This window comes from Panthera onca, chromosome B4 (assembly GCF_046562875.1).
Source record: "Panthera onca isolate mPanOnc1 chromosome B4, mPanOnc1 haplotype 2, whole genome shotgun sequence".
Taxonomy (NCBI): Eukaryota; Metazoa; Chordata; class Mammalia; order Carnivora; family Felidae; genus Panthera; species Panthera onca.
In genome coordinates, this window is record NC_138345.1 from 103774688 (window position 1) to 103796572 (window position 21885).

General features: G+C 37.5%; 1 protein-coding gene across 1 annotated transcript in view; it reads left to right on the forward strand.

Annotated features, from left to right (window-relative positions):
* ACSS3 (acyl-CoA synthetase short chain family member 3) overlaps window positions 1–21885 on the forward strand; it is a 155281-nt gene that overhangs the window by 102706 nt on the left and 30690 nt on the right. Inside the window, exons 9-10 of the mRNA XM_078449651.2 lie at window positions 3830–3933; window positions 20165–20260. Of these exons, the coding sequence (XP_078305777.1) occupies window positions 3830–3933; window positions 20165–20260 (200 nt within the window). The remainder of the gene's footprint in view (window positions 1–3829; window positions 3934–20164; window positions 20261–21885) is intronic.

Below are 21885 nucleotides of genomic sequence, written 5' to 3' on the forward strand. Positions count from 1 at the left end.
ACACAGAATCTGAAGAAGGCTCCAGACTCTGAGCTGTCAACACAGAGCCTGATGCGGGGCTCGAACTCCTGAACCATGAGATCATGACCTGGGCCAAAGCCGGATGCTCAACTGACTGAGCCACCCAGGCGCTCCATTAAATAAGCTTTTTTTAAGTTTATTTTTTGAGAGAGAGAGAAAGAGAGAGAGAGAGAGAAAGAATGAGAGGGGAGGGGCAGAGAGAGAAGGAATCCTAAGCAAGCTCTGTGCTCTCAGCAAAGAGCCCAACGTGGGGCTTGGTGTGGGGCTTGATCCCACAACCCTGAAATCATGACCTGAGCCAAAATCAAAAGTCAGATGCTTAACTGACTGAGCCATCCAGGTGCTCCAGGAGTTAATAATATTTGATTAAGTATTTATTACAAGACTTAATTTTTTCATTAGTCATATTCTATTCGTAAATCTTTGTATACAGTATGTTAATGTTCAATAATGTTATACAATTAGGAGTCTGTAATTGACAAAAGTAATAACTTTGGGGCAGTTTGAGGAATTTTAATAAAAAAGTAGATTGATAGTTTTTAGTGTATTTAGGGAAAGGAATTAATCTATACTACTTTAACATTTTTCTAAATCACCAATCATCTTGCAATTTTTCCTCTGTTTTAGTAAATAATAAATGACTTTTTTGGAAATGGAAGAGACTGACATGCAGAAAAGCCAGATGTCACCTTTACTACTCATTATGGAATTTCATCTTTATATATGGCTTATTAGTGCCAGCATGAATATTGCTACCATAATGATAAAAATGTAATTAACTTCTAAGAAAAATAAGTGATAGAATTGTACTGCAAAACCACAATAATAAATACTAAGCTTTAAAATACATAATGTGGAAATTTGTCATCAGATAAAAACTCAATACTAGTTAATACTTTATCATTATAACCAATTAATTAGGTTAATTGTAATTTACTTGACTGGGGAAAAAAGCCAAAAAAATAAATTAAAACTTGCAAAAATGCTGGTGATATCAAGATGTCGGTTGCCCTTTAATTAGCCAAAAATTATTTTGTATTATGTGTTAATATTTTTAATTGACAATATTTTACCCCATGTTTTCAAAAATATATATAATTCTAGATCTGCAGTTTCACATATAAACTGAACACCTGACCATCTGAACAATCTAGAGGTCTTTGGAGTAATCTGTGACTTGATAGATGATGGAAATATGGCCTCTGATATCTGTAAAACACTTCCTTTTTATTGTTCTTTGCCTAAACTGTTGGGATCACCCAAACATATCATTTATAAATTTTAATACAAATTATCTATGTGCATAATGGTTGTAATCACAGACTTTTTCTAAAATATTAGGAATCTGTTTAAAGAAAATGTAATTAAAATAAGTTCACATTTTTGAGTCATAGGATTATCAACAATATGGGCCTTTATATTTAAATTTTTGTCTTGTTTTTACCTGGCATCTAAAAACACAAATGTATTGACTTCATTTTAAACTTTAAAACTTTACACTAATCTTGTTTTTAAATTTTTTTTTAACGTTTATTTATTTTTGAGACAGAGAGAGACAGAGCATGAATGGGGGAGGGGCAGGGAGAGAGGGAGACACAGAATCGGAAGCAGGCTCCAGGCTCTGAGCCATCAGCCCAGAGCCCGACGCGGGGCTCGAACTCACGGACCGCCAGATGGTGACCTGAGCTGAAGTCGGACGCTTAACCGACTGAGCCACCCAGGCACCCCTATTCTTTTTTTTTAATATTTTAACCTAGTTTTAATAATTTAATGTTTTAATATTTGTTTTATTGTGCTATATCTGTTTTGCCAGATGAGGTCATATTTGGTGTCCACATTTTAATGTTAAGCATGTTATAATGAATATAATTATGAATTTAATTATCTAAATTTTATCTCAGGTCACAAACATACATATATATATTATGTAAATATATATATATATGTATATATATACACAATATATGTATACATAATATATATAGTCAAAAAGTCTAATTTATTCTTTTCTAGTCTCTGTCTCTTATTATTCTCCCTTTTTGCTTTCCTACTTTCATCCCTTTTCTCTGTTTCCCTTGAGTGCTCTTAAAGATTTAAATTATCACCTAGCAGCCTTGCATCTTGCACCTTGAGAGGTGACTCACCACAATGATTGATCCACATTATTTAAATGGTTTCTTAACAAAGACTAGTAATGGGTGATCTGACATTTGAAATTACATCTCTCTGTCTTTATATTATTTTTCCTGATATCTTTCTCCATCACGATTATTCCTACTTTGCTTCCCTATTTCTCACACCTGCTCTAGATTTGCCAGACAGCAATTTTAGCGTGACTTGCCACCCGTTATTTCTGTACTACACCCAGTTTGTGTTGTCTCCACTTGGCCTCCTAGACCTACTAATTGAATCAGTGAAAGAAAGCCAAGTGGCTGCTCTTCACTTCTTTTGCTTTTATGTTATTCATTAAAAATTTCCTAAAATAGCCAGAAATTTTCTCTCTTCAAGTCACTTGATATTTGTGGGGATATTTGTGTAACAATATATTTGTGTAACAAATATTGTAGGGATATTTGTGTAACAAAACAGCATGCTTCCTCTTTTACTTAGAAGAATGAGTCAAGCTGACATAAGTTTTACCTATACCCCACCTCTCTACTTCATCTTCCTGAGCTTCTAGAAACGTTCAAGGACCTAAAAGTCCTAGATATTCCTTTATGGGTATTGATGTCATGAAGATAAATGCTCTTAAGGAGCTCACGGTCCACTGTGGGAAATAGACAAGAAACAAATAAGTATAAAATGATGTATATGCTTATAACCAAGAGGGGAAATGTATATTGTTGGAGCATAGGTGTGGGAGTATCTGCATCTCCATGAATCTTCATGAGATGATAAGGGAACTGTAAGAAATCTCCTGTGGCTACTATTATATTGTTTAGAATGGGTAGGCAGGTTTTTATTTATTTGATTGATTTTTACTTTGATGACAATGAATTAACTCTTCATACATACATTTTTTTTGATAGACCATGGAAACATTGAGAATAAAAGAAAAACAATCATTCCTTTAATGAACCACCAAAAGTGTCAACCCAATTCCATTTATCTATTTCATCCTTTCTATTCTGTGGCATAGTGCTCTCTTTAATAACCTTGCATTCCTTTTGATAAGAGTCTTTTTGACCAGAAAGGTCACAATGGTATTTACTTTTAAATAACCTGTTTTTCCTATGTATGTCCTTGGAATAGGGTAAATATGTATTTGAAATCAGAGTAATTTTTATCAAAGGAACTCACCAAAGTGAACAAGCACATCATATTTATGAGCTTGTTTGTTGCCTTAGCTGATATTCAAGAGTATATTTTTGTGTATAGACTTAAATAGAATACAGCAATCAAACATGGGGCTAAAATTAGCAGACATAATGTCAAGGAGGAAAAAGGTTTTCATCTTTGATCATTAGATGAATATGACAGATGCAGTACAAAGATCAACTCAATTGCTCTTCTCCAAACTGTAGTTGTAAATTCTTTGGAAGAATGTAGTTGTAGTTGTAAAGAGAAGCTGTAGTTGTAAATTCTTTGGAAGCACCTTTCTTCAATGTTGCGATGCCCATTTGGCTACATTTGGGTCAAAACAAATAATCCTTCTCACCATTCTATAATATGATATAGTGATAATACGGTTGTTTTCCTTGATGGAATTAATGTGGTTGGATTCTAGAATGTTTTAAAGAATGAGGATGAAATTATTTAGATTTATTTTCAAGGATTAATTTGAATTCATGCTCCCTCTTATATTCAGGTTCAAAACGTTGTTTGTGGCTGGAGAACGATGTGATGTGGAGACCCTGGAATGGTCCAAAAAGGTCTTCAGAGTACCTGTCCTAGACCACTGGTGGCAAACTGGTGAGCATTTTCCAAACATGTACAGAAATATTGCAGAAGTGTTCGAAAACACGGCAAGGATTGGAGGAGACCCTGAGCTATTACCGTCAAGCATAAACTCAGGACTTAGGTGGTTCTGGCTTCAGTAGAAATAAGCAATTCTTTGGTTATCCTTTTGTTGAAAATGTCTCTGTAAACAATATCAATGACGCCATTTTCCTGGTCTCTAGGTATAGAGTATTGAAGATCTTGCTTGCTTCTCCTCCTCTTTGTTTTGCCTGTATCCAATAAGTGACTAAATCTCAGATTTTCCTTTGAAGTGTCTGTTGGATTCATACCACCTCAGCGCTCCCATTGCCTTTGAGCTGTGGCAGCTGCATTATCATCTGCCCCGATTTAAATTGTCCTCATCACTCATCTCTGTTCCCTCTGCTTTGCTGTAGCGCTGGCACAGTGTTCCCAGAGTACTTTTCTTAAAGCAGCGTTTCTCTCATAAGATTTTCTGTGGTTCTCTGGCTCCCTTCTTGTGTTCTATAAAATTAAATGTATCTTTCTCCAAAACATTTATCATTATATGTGTAATTTATTTACTTACTTATTTTGTTTATTCTCTATTTTCCTCCCACTAAGTGATCCCTGGGAAACAAATTGTCATATTAAGCGGATGTAACATGAAATTTAATACAATTTAAAAAAAGAAAAAAACCTTTCTGCTGCTTTCTTTTTTTTTAAGTTTATTTATTTATCTCTTTGAGAGAGAGTGAGAGAGAACGAGTGGGAGAAGGACACAGAGAGAAGGAGACAGAGAATCCCAATCAGGCTATGTGCTGTCAGCACAGAGCCCATCATGGGGCTCCAACTCACAAACTGCGTGAGATCATGATCTGAGCTGACTGAACTCAAGAGTTGACACTTCACTGACTCAGCCACCCAGGCGCCCCTATGCTGCTTCTTTTTAGGGATATTTGTGTATATATGTGAAAGTAAGGAAATTAACTGGAACCTGTTTTCCCCTTCACTGAGTATAGAGGTTTTGTTGGGTTTTGCATTTGACTCACAAAAAGTAACTGAGCTATGAGAACCTTGTGGCCTTTTTATGTACATATTTTAAAGCAATTTTTAAAAGTTTATTTATTTTTGAGAAAGAGAGAGTGTGAGTGAGGGAGGGGTAGAGAGAGAGGGAGATGGAGAATCCCAAGCATGTTCTGCATTGTCAACTCGGGGCTTGACCCACGAACCATGAGATCATGACCTCAGCTGAAATCAAGTCAGACACTTAACCGACTGAGTCACCCAGGCACCCCTGTATGTAAATATTTTAGTTGAGTTCTACTTAGTTTAACAAATTACATCAACCCTTTTAGATTAATGTTTTCAGAATTTTTATCTTCTGAGTAACTGGGGCAGAGTATCAAATTTGAATGAAAACAATTTTTAAATATATTTTCTTTGCAAAGACTAAGCCTGATTTTAAAAATAATAAGAGTCTAGAAAATCAAGTGAGTGACTAAAACTGAAGTTCATTGTTTGATATTTTAGAACTCTTTGATTCTGATAAATGATACTTTTTATATTATCTTCTTGGATATTGCTCTTTGGAAAAACATGTTTTCCATATCTTAGGTAATACAAAATATAAAATGAATGATCAGAGTGGAATACATTTTCCTTAAATACAGTGAAAATCAGAAAGAGTTTCTATTCGCTCTGGTTTTATTTGCTAAGGGAAAAACTTCTTACCTAAATTCAGATTTGTAACTATTTAGGAAATAAAAAATGATAAGACTGAATTCAGAGAAAGAGCAGTGCCATATGTAGAAATATACAAAAACAAGTGAAGACTTACTGTTTCTGCAAGGAAGAGTATTTATAGGATTGATGCATCCCCTTATTCACCAGGAAAATTCTAACTGTTACTCTCCTAGGTAGGAAGAGGAAAATATCTTATCAACTTTAAGATGATTTTCCTTTCCTTTTCCTGGTCAATATGAGGGGTTGTTTCCAACACAGTGACCTCATGCAAGTGCTTGCAGAAAAATATTGTTTTTCCCCCACTATAGGTGACTATGCCAAAGCCTACTGAAGGAAATCAGCATATTAATAAATAAAATTATGATTCTTTTTTTCTTGTTAATATCTTTATATATAATAGCTTGTGCAGATGTATGTAGTTAGTGCATCCAGGCTTACGAAAAGCTTACTGACACCTGAAAAACACACATAGGAGTTCCCTGGTGGGCACTGAGTTTCATGTGAATTTGCAATTTTTTCTTTAATGTCTTGTTTAGAGAAAATTAATAGCAACATTATGTCAGTGTGCCATCATTTTAATCAGGTTTGAAGGGCTGCTCAGTACTGTGGAAACCATAGTGGATTTCTACTAATAATGACTGATTCTATCCCCTCCCATCTGATTTTACAGAATTTGATGTGTCCAATTAAAGTACAGAAATACATACATGTGGAGAGGTGGATAGGTAGCTAGTCAGGTAGGGAGTTTTGTACCTTATAAAAGAAATTCATCCTAGGTGATGCAGATGTCAGCTACTAACAAAATTTCCTTCGGATTTTTATTCAGTTGCATAGAAGGAATCAATTCATTACTTTCAAAGTTGTATGATGTGGCAAGTAACTGCAAAGTGATACTCAGGTTTAATATTTGCAGCTTTTTTAGAGAGAGAGAGAGAGAGAGAGAAGGAGTATGAGTGGGGGAGAGGGGCAGAGGGAGAGAGAGAGAGAGAGAGAGAGAGAGAGAGAGAGAGAGAATCTTAAGCAGGCTCCATGCTCAGCAGCAGAGCCTGATGTGGGGCTCAGTCCCCACATGACCTGAGCCGAAATCAAGAGTCGAGATGCTCAATCAACTAAGCCACCCAGGTATTCCCCACAGACCTTTCTTAAAGTGATATCAAATTAATGTTAACTCACCAGGGAGAAAAAGGCAAGTACTTTGTGGGTTATTATTAACTCTTAGGAAAGAGAAAGGAAAATTCAATGTGTTTGGCACAGTCATGAATTTCCTACTATTTACATATTAAATGGATGGGGTCATGTCCACAAGAGTGGCCATGTGAAAACCTGATAGCATTTGAAGGCATGTTACGCTTTGGCCAAAGAAATACTTTTCATTTCAAATTTCAGATTTTCTACAAGATCTTTTTTCTTGTTATTGACTTAGAAATTGATTTTTTTATATAATCGTACACTTTTATGAGCCTTCCATACAATGTATAATTTATGAATTTGCTCTCTGATTACATTAATATATGTGTACAAATGGCTGCTTAGAAACTGTGATGTATGATTTAGAATTAATTAGGGATATGGTAAGTAACTAAAATGTATGAATAAAAATTGATTAATTCCTGTGACTTGAGTTATAAGAAGGCATTCTGCAGTCAATCCATTTCATTACCATGTTGTTTTTGTTACGTTAGTGAAATTTGTATTAGCAACAACAGATTTCTGGGGACTGTCATTCTCTTTTGGCCCCTTGATATCAACACTCTTTAATATTTGATTTAAATAATATATAAGGTTCTAAACTGAGAACTAATCTGTGGAAAATTTGAGAACCAATCAACTCCTTGCAGGAGCATTTAAATAAAAACATCATTATTCAACATGACTGAAATATTAAGCCCTTGTTTTGGATTGTGCTAATGTAAACACTTAATGCTTTCATAAAGAAAATTTGTCTTGCTAAATTTAGATAGGAGAGTTGTATATCTTTGATTCATAAATCTGAATAAAAGACAAATTGTTGTCATTCATTCAGATTTTTTATCTTCACCATAACTTATCCCTAAAATGATTGAAAATATCTGCATAATTGACTGAATCTTTCATTTTCTGTTATACATAGAGAAAGAGAAACAGAGGTGCTACAATTATAGTTTAAACAGGGGAAATTAAGGGCACCTGGGTGGCTCAGTCAGTTAAGTGTCCAACTCTTGATTTCGGCCCAGGTCATGATCTCATGGTTGTGAGATTGAGCCCCATGCTTGGGATTCTCTCTCTCTCCCTCTCTGTCTCTCTCTGCCCCTCCTGCTCATTTGTTCTTTCTTTCTTTCTTTCTTTCTTTCTTTCTTTCTTTCTAAATAAATAAATAAATAACATTTAAAAATTTAACAAAACAAAAAGGAGAGATTAAGAGAATAGATAATCGTCCCATTAAGATATGGTAATTCATGGGCAAAAATAAATAAACAGCCAAAACTTCATTATCCTCAGGTATACATCACCAGATAAAACACCCTACTGTTATTAATCATTTTTAGCTTTTCCAAAAATCAGATACAAAGCACAATTTTGGAAAGCACTGTGCAGTGCATGGTGTCCTTTGCAGGAAGTTGTTGTTGTTGTGTTTCTGACTAAAGATAACTATAAATATCTTTTTTGTATGTTTATTTATTTTTGAGAGAGAGAGAGAGAGAGAGAGAGAGAGAGAGAGCATGAGCAGGGCAGGGGCAGAGTGAGGAGGAGACACAGAAACTGAAGCAGGCTCTAGACTCTGAGCTGTCAGCACAGAGCCCGACACAGGGGCTCGAACTCACGGACTGTGAGATCATGACCTGAGCCAAAGTCGGATGCTCAACCTACTGAGACACCCAGGTGCCCCTGTCTGAAGATAACTATAAAGGAATCATTTTCCTTATGAGTGAATGGCCAAATACAAAAAAAAAAAAAAACCATTCCTTAAATTTCAGAGACTAACTACTAGAACCCAAAACACAGTAGACCTTATTCTTTTTAGAGGTTTTCTTCCTTCCTTTTCCTTTGCTCTCCTTTGCTCTCCTTTGCTCTCCTTTGCTCTCCTTTGCTCTCCTTTCCTTTTCCTTTTCCCTTTCCTTTCCTTTCCTTTCCTTTCCTTTCCTTTCCTTTCCTTTCCTTTCCTTTCCTTTCCCTTCCTTTCCCTTCCTTTCTTTTCCTTTCCATTTACTGTAAGACATGATACTGGTTTAGAAGTGATTGTAACAAAACAGCTTGGCATCCCACTTTTTAATGTTAGTTAAGTAGAAACCCTATTTTTTCACATGCTACCAGGCAGTTAATTAAAGACAACGACTGTGAGGTTAGAATACCCAAGTTCCACAAAGGCTTTAATAAAGAACACCTTGGTAGGTAAAGGGTTGAGATGAAAGGAATCCGTGATTCTTTCTATCTGCTGTCAGAATATTGTCTGTGTGATTCCCATCAGAAGATACAGAGCTTACATTGAAAGTATTTCAAGTACCCAAGTAGTGATGAAGTAGTGATGATGTAATAGCTACCAACTTGAGCGGCACTGGGTGATTTTGTTGTTTGTTTACTTGTTTTGCTTCTATCACTTTAATGAGGGAATAAGATTCTTCATAGTATTTGAGAAACCCTAAGGAGGGATTTCAATGAGAAAACAGTAGCCACCTAACAGATTGAGACATTGGGGACAATTAAGTTATTGATCTTACTTTATCTGCCTTGAGCCATCTTTGCTGAGTTCTTATGTCTCAGAGTAATCAGTGTTTCTCTCTCTGTTTGATTGAACTGCTGCAGTTTCAATTGCAGTTGCCAGTTCTGAAGTCACTATGTTCTATACATAGACTAAATCTTCCTCCTTTGAGAAGGAATCTGATAATTTTGAATTTTGTTAAAGTGGATTCAAAGCCTTCAGCAAACTTCGATCATGCCAGTTCTTAAATCAAAATCATTGATCTTAAAAGCACACCCTCCCAATACTACCTTGTTAAGATATGTCAAGGCCACATGACACAATAATCCTTTTTTTTCGCACAGTGTAGTAGGATATACTTCCTAAGAACAGACAACTCAACCACAGTTTTAACCACAAAAATTAGTTAGGCTGACCCAATTCAGTCCCTAGTCTTAGGTTTATCTCGACAAGATCCTTTAGCCCAGGTATTTAAAAAAATTTTTTTTATATTTATTTTTTTGAGAAACAGAGTGAGACAAAGCGTGAGTGGGGGAGGGGCAGAGAGAGGAGACACAGAATCCAAAGTAGGCTCCAGGCTGGGTAAGTGGTCAGCACAGAGCCTGATGCGGGACTCGAACCCTCAAACTGTGAGATCATGACCTGAGCCGAAGTCGGACGCTCAACCGACTGAGCCACCCAGGTGCCCCAGCCCAAGTATTTTTTTAAAGACAGCAATACATTTTCTTTACAAAAATCAAAAGTACAAAATGGAATAAGTAATTACAGTTTAGTAACAATTCTCCTAAGCAGAGACCTCTGTGGAAAATGGTACATTTCAAATGTAGTACTGTCTCATTCCTTCTAGGTAGACTAATTGTGAAACAGCCAACATTTGAGGATTTGATAGGTAGGGTATCAAAGTGGAAGCCACTTGCTGTTTTGGGTCATCCTCTCCCTTATTACCCCTGCTTACTCAGACATTCTGCTTTTATAAGTAAGTTGGTACACTTTTTGCTGAGAGATTCCAATCCGTCAGTCTGGAGCCCTAAATTTACTCTACAGTAGGGACTTTTCTTCATCTTTGGAATTCAACGTTGGAAGCTTTATGACTCTTGTTATTTCTGCCTTTTTAAAATGTTTTATTTACTGTTTGAAAGTAAGAGTGTAAGCAGGGGAGGAGCAGAGAGAGGGGGACAGAGTACTGAAGCTGGCTCCGTGCTGACAGCACAGAGTCCATTGCAGGGCTGGAGCTCATTGAACTGCGAGATCATGATCTGAGCCAAAGTCTGATGCTCAACCTACTGAACCACCCAGGCTCCCCTATTTCTGCCTTTTTAAAAATAAATGTACAACTGTGTGAAAAATTTATGACTTTCTTCTAACTTAAATGTACTTAACTTGTGCCTCACGTAAAATCCTGTATATTTTATTGCAAAATGCTTTTCTAGGACTCAGGCATAAGAGGCCCTACATGGCTGAGATGACAGTGAGGAAAGCATCTTCTTGGTGACTTACCTTGAAGATTCTATCTTTATTTGAAACATACTTTCTATAGTTTGGGTGCCAAGAGCTACTAGCAAAACTTCCCATGGCTGCAGATCTCAGAGTGAGATACCTCTGTACAACCAAATGCCGCCTTCCTAGGTTCACTTTTGGACTCTTTGTTATTCCTTGCTTTTGGGTTTTGCTTAATGTCTGAGTCCATCAAATTCAGGTGCTATGGCTTCATTAAAGTACAGGCCTGTGTTTTCAAAGACACAGGATTTCACTAAACTCTTGAAATACACACTGTGGAACCCAGTTCACTGGATTGAACTGCACTGGACTGACAATGCCTTTGCCCCATGAATGGGGCTGTCCAGGATATACCGTATGCTACTTTCAAATAGTAGAATGCAGAGTCTTTAGTTATGTGAATGGATTACTACTGTCTGCTGCACTTTTTTTTTCAATGTCACAGTCAAAAATAAATTCATCTCTTTTTTTCATTCATGGGGAAGAATTTTTACATAGTTTAGCATGAGAAGTTGTGATTGGGGGAAAAACAGTTTTATGGATTCAGTGGCTTCTCAGCAATGTTCAGCTAGCGATGCTGACACTATCCATCTGGTGAGAGAGAAAAAAGTCCTGATGCCATCTTTGTTGCCTGGCAACAGGATTTTTTTTTTTTCATTTAGAGTAATCTTCATTAGTTTAAGGTAGGTAATTTTTACTGATAATTTGAGAAGCAGGGGCTTAGAGGTAAGCTACATGAATTTGATTTGTGGAAGGAATAATCTCTTGTCAAATGTAAGGCAGGCTTCACAAGGCTTTTCTTTCTGAAAGTGAGTAACTGTTTACAAATTGTTAATCCATCTGAAAATGAATCTTCCAAGTCAAATACCACCCTTTGAATCAGACGTTGTCATCTTTATATTATGATCATGTAGAAAGAACATCGTTTCTTTTTTTTTTTTTCCAAATATGATTACGTGAAGTAGTTTGGATATGTATAATTGCTTTTTAGAATATTTGTTTGTACTCATTATTGTATTAGTGGTAATGTTTTCACAAGAGACTAAACACTGTAAGACCAACGAATGATATAAAGTTGGTTTGGCTTTTGAAATGTCATCCATTCTAATCCTCCTACCTTGGGCAAGAATCACATTTAATCCACTCTTGAAAGGCAAAAATATGTTATGGTTTTGTTGATCTCTACAAGAAAAAAGAGTTCCTAAACCCTTCCTTGACAAACCTTACTGTCTGGAAATTTGATTTTCCCCCTGTGCTTATAAACCCCTACATTGTGGACCCATTGACCCTCCCCCCCCCCCCCCCCCAAAATAGTTCCCAGTTCCTCTTGTACTGTCAGTTCTAATTTTAGAAACCACAGGTGACTGTTCTCCTTGGAAAAGCAGTGTAGGTAGTGAAAAGTGATGCTGACTCCTAACAGGACTGCTTTTCAATCCTGGTGCAACACTCACTCTGCAGCTATAGGCAAGGCCTTGATCTTCTGCGGGCACTTTATCTCACGGGCTTGTAGGAAGCTTGAAGTGAAGTGAAATATGTACAAACAATGCAGCAGAGTTTCTGACCTACAGGAACTCTCAATAAATATTTTCCTTTTTCCTTCCCTTTCTTTGAATCACCTTTCATGAATATAAAGGCCATCTTTCGCCTCCTGGCCTGTAGATAATCCAGACTCAAGAGAACTTGGAACGTAAGAGTTCAGTTTGTACACGAGAAAAAGTAATCATAGAGAGTTTAATTTCCCGGAGTCAACTTGCTGGTTAAGATTAAAACGGGAACTCTCATTGCTCTGTTTTGTCCACAGTCCTCCCTTCCTAGGTCTTATCGTATGCCTTCATTAATTCAGCGTTTCTTATCTAACTTAACTGCAGGTAATTTATGAGTTTCTCCACAGTTAGAGGCAGTAAGGGGCTGGTAAGGGAGAAGGATAAGACCACAACTCAAATTAATGGTCTGCTTCCAGTACAAAAAGTTAGGCTGCTTTGAATTAAGTATTTTAAACTGTAATCGTACCATCTCGTGAACACAAAGATTCAATTGATTTTCTTTCACCGGTATACATCTCACTGTTCTGCTTCCCCTCTGCCGCCACCATTCAAGTTATTTATAGCACACTGCATAGATTCAGAATTGGAGAGAATGGTTTCTTTACAAATTGCTTTTATGCCCATGATGATGCTGTGATTAATATGACTCAGCGGTACCAGGCTGCTGAATTGATTGATTTCCAGGACTTCAGCTCTCTGCATGGGCCACCAACTTCTAAATCCATATTGCTTAAATGTAGTGCTTCTAGAACCATAGTGTGCACAGAATGGCAGATTTTCAGATGCAGCGGGAGCTCTTATTGACAGAGATGGGCTTTGTGAACCTGCCACTGTGTTCTTCCTCTTAACCCTCACTCACATCTACTCTTCTTTCTGCACTGCCTTTCATTTATGAGCCAAAACCCTGGGGTTGTCTGGACCTCTCCCTCTTGCACTTTCTCCACACTCAAACAATCACCAAGACCCTCTGATTCTGAGTGTAACTCAGATTTGATCTCATCTTCCACAGCTGCTCACCCCTCATCAAACCACCAACATCTAAATGACTTCTGCTCTGGATTGGGATCCCCAGTTTAGTGCTCCAGTTTGCAACTGAAGAGATTTTTGTAAAATGCAATTCTGAGCAAATCACTTCTGCTAAAACCCGCTCTGCCTCCCATTTTTCCTGGAATGATATCTAAATTTCTTACCCTGGCACAAAAGGCACTTTTTGATCTGCCTCTGCTCATCTCTCTGACTTTGTCTCTTGTTGTTTCTCTTGTCCACCCTACACCCCTGAGCTTTGCTCTGCTGAATGTCTTGCAGTCAGTCCCTTGATGGTCTAACTTCTCAACCTTTGAACATGCTGCTATTTCTGTTTGGCATGTCTTTCCACCCTTAACACTGCCTTCCCATTAAAAGAAATGCCTTTCAGAGAGAATTCCATAAATATGTATTGGAGGCCTGACCTTTTAATATTATTCTTGGGATAAGAAAATGTTGGAACAGAATTATAATGATAACATACAGCTTTTTCTCTTCTGAGTCCTCTATTTCTCCCGCTCCCCATTTCATTTTGGGATTGCATTATTCTGTGATCTGCTATTTATTTTTTTAAGAACCCTGACCTTAATAATGGGAACTGGAGCCTAAACCCATGGAAGAAATATGTATTTACTAGTCAGCAAACAATTCCTGAACATAAAATGTCAGGGACTAGACTGTGTTTGGTTCTGCTGATTCAAATGATTCTCAAGCACTCAGGAAGAACCTGATTTGAAGAGAGTGTTTTCATATAATTATGTGCACAATTCTTTTTTGAGAATTGCACTGATTCTTTTTTGGAAGATTTTATAATATTTTTAGTGGCCAGTGTTCCAAGTGTCTATTGCTGTATTAACAAACAAACAAACAAAACCAAGCTACTCCAAAACCTAGTAGCTTAAAATAACAACCATATATTATGGTTTTATGGATGAGGAGTATGGGCAGCGATCAACTAGAGGTTTTACACTGCATGTACTCTGTACTCTTTTTTTTTTTTTAAATAAAGTTTATATACTTATTTTGTGAGCGAGAGAGGGCAACTGCACACGACTGGAGGAAGGGAAGAGAATCTTACGCAGGCTCCGCACTGCCTGCACAGAGCCCAGTGCAGGGCTCAAACCTACAGACAATGAGATCATAACTTGACCTGAGCTGAAACCAAGGATGGATGCTTAACTGACTGAGCCAACCAGGGGCCCCACACTCCATGTACTCTTGATTGAGACAACTCAGACAGTATTTGGTGGTGAATAGGCTGGTCTGGTGGGTCCAAGATGGCTTCACTCTCATGCCTGGGAATGGCCACAAGGTTGGAGTCAGTCAAGACTTTTGACGGGAATGCCTGCAAGTGGCATTTTTAGCCTGCAGGATTCAGAATAATGGGCCATTTTACATGGCAGCTCAGAGGTTCCAGAGATAATGATCTAAAATTCTTAAGGCCTGTGCCTGGAAACAAAGAGTCACTTCTACTCTTTTCTATTAGAGCCATCAAAAAGTAGCTGAGACTCAAATCGAGAGGACATAGGTCCCACCTTTCAATAAGATGAGGCTCCAACAAATTGCAGCCAATCTACTCTCCATAGTGAGTACATTTCAAAGTTGTGGATATAGCCTTCTGAATTGATCAACATAATTTCCCCTTCGCTCACCATTCAGAAATAACTTGTCAATATTTTAATGTGTATCTTGCCAAGATATATAATTTTGCTCAGTGCATATTACTTACATAAAAGAATCATATTATGCATTCTCTTTTATAGATTTTCTAAATAATACTTTGTAAAAATTATTTCCTATCAGACATTATTCTATGATGTTTGAGTAGCTTTGCATTGATTCTTAATATGGTCTGATCTCTGTGGACAGTCTTCTAAACATCAATATAAACAATACTGTGATAAATATCCTTGATGCTTAATATTTGTGAACATCTACAAACATTTCCTTGTATATATTCCTTAACGTGGAACCACTGGGTTAAAGAGTATGTGCATTTTTAAGGGTTTTTATAGTTGCCAAAGTGCCTTTCAGAAATGTTGTGCTGATCTATATACACACTAACACTTATATAACAAAAGTGATTATTTTTGGTTGATGTGGGCAGTTGTCTTCCCTGCATCACCTGACTGGACCCTCGCCTTTCAACTAGTCTAGGGCATTTTCATGTGAATTGGTTCCTGAGTGTTCGGGAAGACACAGAAATCTCTGTGTCTGAACCAACAATTCTAATGCAACGTCTGTCTGTCCATGCATTTTCTCACATACAGCTCTCTCAAAACCCCAAATAAAATAAACTTGGCCATAGAACTGAATGTTGTGCAGATATTTACATAAATTTTATTTGCATTGTTGTGATTCATTACTTTTTGTTCAAAAGCCCTCATTAGCATGCAACATCACTCAGAACTAAAGCTTGAGGTCTTACGAGGACTTCAAAGAACTTTTAAATGATCTGTCTCCTCACTACCTATCTGAGCTTATTCCCTGTTAACACTTTCCTCCTTTATTCTGCTTCAGTAACACTAGCTGACTAACCATTCCTCAAACACTCTACAAATAAGCTTACCTCAGGACCTTTGCCCTTGTGTTTCCTTCCTCCTGGATTCTTTGTCCTTAGATATCATGTGACACAGGTCCTCACTCGTTTCAAGCCTTCACTTAAATGTTACCTTCTCAGAGAAGTCTTTTCTGGCCACCCAATCTAAAATCGCAATTCTTCCCCATCACATCACACACCCCGTCTATGCTTTCAAAAATTTTCTTAGTGCTTATGACTCCTTAACATGTCATATGTTTTATGTGTGTTTTTATTGTTTGTCTTTCCGTCTAGAATGTGAGCTCCACGACAGTAGGAATTGTGGTCACTTTTGTTCATTGTTCTAGCCCCAGTTCTGATGACAGCACCTAGCACATAGTAGCTGCTCAATAAATATTTGCTGATAAGTGCTATGTCCCACCATTACTTCCATTTACAAATCTGAGAGACTGGGCTCACTGTCTGTTGCAAGGATTTTTCTTCCTCTGAGACACAGTCCAGGTGATTTCAGACCTTCATATTCTACTTAAGAACCTCACAAGTGGTATGCTTTTCTATTTCATTCTGATCCTTTTCTGTAAGAACTATGCAACCAGGAAAAATGGTTTCAATTTTCTAGGTCAGTCCTTAGTATTTTTCATTTGTAAAAAGAATATCCCTTTTTTTTCTATCTCCCTGCGTAGTTGGATTAAATGCAATAACATAAACAAAAAACATTTAGCATAACACAGCATAATTCATATTTGAAAAAAAATGTATGTTCTCGTTATTTTTCTTTAGAGTTAGAGGTTTTAGGGAAAAATCCTCTAAGTAATAGCAATGCAATAAGGTGGAGAGGCACCAATGCAATAAGGTGGAGAGGCAGTAAAGATACTAAAAAATAAAAAAAAAAAAAAGTGAAGTGTCTGCATTAGCTGTTAATGCAGTATGAATATAAATGTACCAATCTAACGTCTTCTTCACAGCCTTCAGCTCCCTGCCACCTTCTTCCTGGGTGTCTCTTTCTAAGATTAGGTATCTTTGGGAAGATTTCTCCAAATGAAGCATCCAATTCTTTTCCTCAAAAGAATGTTCTGGTTGGTTTAAATGCAGCCATTTCTCGGTCTCAGTGTGACGTCCGGATTTCCTGTCTTCTTAGATAACTGCTAGCCAGTTAATTATAGCCTGGGCAGTGTGAAGCAGATGTTTTAAGAACATCTTCGCAATGGGGCTTTGGGAGTCCTTAGAAGTTTGGGTCAGGGCGGCAGTGTGCCTGAGGGCTTTCCCCAACCAGAAGCCTACTTTGCACCTGGACAAGCCTGAGAGCCAGGGTGGTGACACAGTCTGTGTGCATGAACGTGTGAGCACACAAGTGTGCTTGCCATGCAGGTGGATCAGTACATTCTTTGGGTCTCAGGACGTTCAGAGGTATACAGAGAGACAACCAAAGTTTCTATAGCGACCATTATGGCCTTTCTTATTCCACTTTGGTCCTAACTATGGCTCCCTGTGTGGAGAATCCTGGAAACTGTCATTTCATCTGAATGTATCTTTTACATGTCACTACCAACAGTTCTTTTCCCAAACCCCCAAATGAATATCAAAATAAAATCAACAAGGCACTCAAATTACTAATGTTTCAAGTATAAACCTACAGTATCTACTTTAAGTACCTGAATGGATAATCCTTTTCATTGCCCTTAAAAGTGAGTCAAAGTAATCTTATAGAACAACAGCCTGTTCATTTAACTTAACAGTCATTGGTTATAACAAAACAGCGGAAGGTTGACAAGATTATAAATATGTAGTCACTATACAAAGATGCTTAAGAATCTCAGGAAGTACGCATAGTGTCAACTTACTTAGGCAGGACATACTGACCGTGCTTCACTAACTCGTTCTTGTGTCTTTCTTTAAGACTAGGTTTTATTCTCGCTTCCTCTAGCCCCCATCCCCTCTCTCCCGGTGGTATAAGAAGGGCAGAGGGCCGGGATCTTTCATGAGAGTCCGCATGGAGACGAGATGAAGCAGAGTGCAGTTAGAGCTTTGTTGTTGTGGTTTCTGTTTGCTTCTCTGAGACAGCAGGTCCTGAAGTCATTGGAAGGTTCATTTGTAGGTTCTGAGACCATCTCTTGACAAGTTGCTAAGAGGCTTTATGGCGTTTAGAAATGTAGAGAGTTTGAACTTGAAATGATTGGAGTGCCTCTAGTGATAAACTAAACTTGATGAGACACACTTTTAACATAGAAGACGTACTTTAGCAGCTGCTTTCCCCCTCCCCCGCCTTGGGGTGGGAGAGGGAACAGAGGCGCCATAAAGGGGACCTCTCCCTTCCTCATGCGTCCTAGTAGCTTCTGCCCCTGTTGTCACCTCGCTCTGTCTGTATACCTTCCTTTAAGCGCCTCACTCGACAAGGTTGCTTCTTGTCATCACGCTGTTCTTGTCTCTGTCAGTTTTGGAGGACAGCTGAGGTCAGTACTGAGACATTTTTAAAAAGGCAGAGGGGAAAATGTTGCTAACCTTTCCAAAAAGGGGGCTTGCTTCCCTGCTTCGCGTGCACCATAGGAAGAAAGGACAGGGGTATTGCATGACTGATGGAATGCCATTGCATAAAATGCCTGCCCGGTTTTGTTTTTTTTTTCATAGTATGAAAGTACTTGAGAATTTTTTGTTAAACATCAGAAACGTCTGCTCTGGTTACTTGCTGCTTCTCCTCAGCAGTGACCATATGGCTTAGCATCTTAAGCACTGGACTGTGACTTAGGAACTGTGTTTTAATGTTCGAGGGTCCATCTTCTGTTATTGATGCCAGCCGAGCCACCATCCATAAAATGTGAATAATAAACTGAGCTACTCTGGAAAGTAAAGAACAGTAATAAATTCCTCCCACCATGCTAAAGTGATATAAATGTATGAAAAATTATGATAGAAACCATAGTAGAAAGAATACATTCTGAGTCCTTAGGAAGATAGTTGTTTTTTAATATTTTGGATTCCCCTGGACCCAATTGGTTTGACAATTAATCCTTTGGGGATATGTACGTGTATGTTTCTGTGTATAATATTAAGCCAGTAGTTCCAGAACTTTTCACTGTCAGTACTCTTATCCAGCTCCTCCAACACACATGCCTCATATTTAAAAGATGCTCTTAACCCCAAACTTGTGTTTACCAATAATAACAAATGCATTTGTCCATAAAAATAATTATTTTCAGAACTTATGGATATCATATAATAGCTGCTGTTATTCGGTTAGCAACTTGAGATAGAGAAAACTAATCTGTCATTTTTGTTAATTGATGCAGGTTAACGGTGGCTAAGTGTCTGCTCTTGATGAAATCATCAGCATACAGTAATGTCCTTCCTCCCTCTGTTCCTTTCTTCCTTCCTTCTTATACACCTGGCTGCCAGACTTTTGGAACAGCAGGCTGAGAGCAGTTTGACAAAGCATTGTTAAGTTCAAGTTCAGATGCAATGTCTGTAAGCAGGGGTAGTTCTTAAAAAATTCGCGTTGATATTGTTCATATATTCCCCCCAAATTTTGGATTACTAATTTTAGAGATTAATCCATAAATAACAGAAAATATTTCACAAGTAGCTGTTATTACCATAGTAAAATAACTAGGTGAATTAAGTGAAGGCATCTTTACTAGGGATCTTTTAGTGTTTAATGTGTGTTGTAAAATTCTCAGTCATGGTGAGCCTGGGTGGCTCAGTCAGTTACGTGTCTGACTTCAGCTCAGGTCATGATCTTGCGGTTCGTGAGTTCAAGCCCTGTGCTGTTGGGCTCTGTGCTAACAGCTCAGAGCTTGGAGTCTGCTTCAGATTCTGTGTCTCCCTCTCTCTCTGCCCCTCTCTGACTCACACTCTGTCTCTCTCTGTCTCTCAAAAATGAATAAATGTTAAAATTTTTTTTTAATTCTCAGTCACGTAATTCTCCATTTTTCATGCCTTTTGATTCATAACCAAGGACGTTCGAGAGGCCTTTCTTTTCTTTAGAAGAAGCATTACAATATATGTTATTCTCAGTTTGTATCCTTAAGTTTTAAAAATGTTGATCTGGTATAGATTGCTAATATATTTTTTTTCATTTTTAAATAATACACTTGCACTATTTATTCCTCATGCAGTTAAATTTGTTGAGAAACGGTGGGGTGGGGGGCAGAGAGAAATGCATACACTGAGGAAACATCATGATTTCAAGTTGAAATATTAAATGATAAATAATATTTATTTCTCCAGAGACTGGATCCCCAATTACAGCCTCATGCATCGGATTAGGTAATTCTAAAACCCCTCCTCCAGGACAAGCAGGAAAAAGTGTTCCGGGATACAATGGTGAGAAATGATTCTGATCATTTGAAATATGTAAGGTTAATACATTTGGTATTTGTTCTGTCTAATGCGAACCGAAATGCATAGTAGGTACTTAAAAGCATTTGATTGAATGAATACTTTGTACTGAAAATAAATGCGTTAATATTGTTATTAGTCAATTTGATAAAAAATAAGATTGTTAACTTCCAAGGACATGTCCTACATGACTGTCATAACCAAGAAAATAATATTTATAAGGCACATTAAGAATATGGCTGTGAAATTAATATGTATGGAATATTTGCTAGGTATGGAGTACTTTGCATACATCATTTCATTTAATGATGAAGTACATTTAATTTAGAGGTATCATTACCATTTTATTTTTTTTATTTTTTATTTATTTTTTTTTTTCAACGTTTTTTATTTATTTTTGGGACAGAGAGAGAGACAGAGCATGAACGGGGGAGGGGCAGAGAGAGAGGGAGACACAGAATCGGAAACAGGCTCCAGGCTCCGAGCCATCAGCCCAGAGCCTGACGCGGGGCTCGAACTCACGGACCGCGAGATCGTGACCTGGCTGAAGTCGGACGCTTAACCGACTGCGCCACCCAGGCGCCCCGGTATCATTACCATTTTAAAGATGAGTTAGCTGTTGCTCAGAGAGACTGAATAACTTTGCTGAGGTAACATGGCTGGTTAGGTGCTGTAGAGAACGCCCACCATCATGTTTTATTTTTTTGTTTATGTCTTTGCTTGTTTTTCTCACAAAAGCTGTAGTTCTTTCCATTATATATATGCTACCTTTTAATTTAGGAGTGATGACAAGTCTTCTGAACCTCAGTGGTTAAAGATAAAGCCTAAAGATTGCAAATAGAAAAATCATTTCATTCATGCCAGTGGTATGTGAAAATGAGATACAATATATTTTAAATATTTGTTTTTAGATTGTTGGTAGTGGTTATAATAGTTCAGAAATTACCCTTTTTGGCTCTGCCTTCTAGTTGTATAACTTTTGCAACAATTCACCTAACTTTCCAAAAAATTCAATTTCCTTATGTCTAAATGGGAATAATAATACCACATGCTTCATAGGGTCACAACGAAGCATTAATGCAAGCTCTTGCCAGTAAACAGACTGAACTAAGTCTCACCTAGTAGTGTGCTGAGATTTCAGAGAAGCCGGACGAGGTGACTCAATTTAGACTTACACATTCATTTTCCAGACAAGGAAAATGAAGAACAGGAGTTATTTTATTTGCATAAGGTCACACAATTTAGCTTCATAGATTCATGAGGACCCATCTTTGGGTGACAGAGTATGGTTCCTACACAGAGTTCCTATTTGCATGTAAATTATAAAATACAGAGATTTGTCCTTGCTTCTCTAAAGTAACATGTTAAAATAACATGCATTTTCTTTTCAGGACAATGATTAGTTAAGGAAATGGAGATCATTCGGTTTAGTCTAGCAGATGTATTTATAAAAAGACACTTAAGATTTTTTTTTAGAGCAGAAATAGATATTCTGTGAAGTCGGTGACTTTTCCAGGCATGGAAGGTGAACCCAGCTTTAGTGATATCCTCACTTTGAACAGTTCTGTCATCCCTATTCCTTTTATCAGAAAAAATGCTTTGTGTTGAGC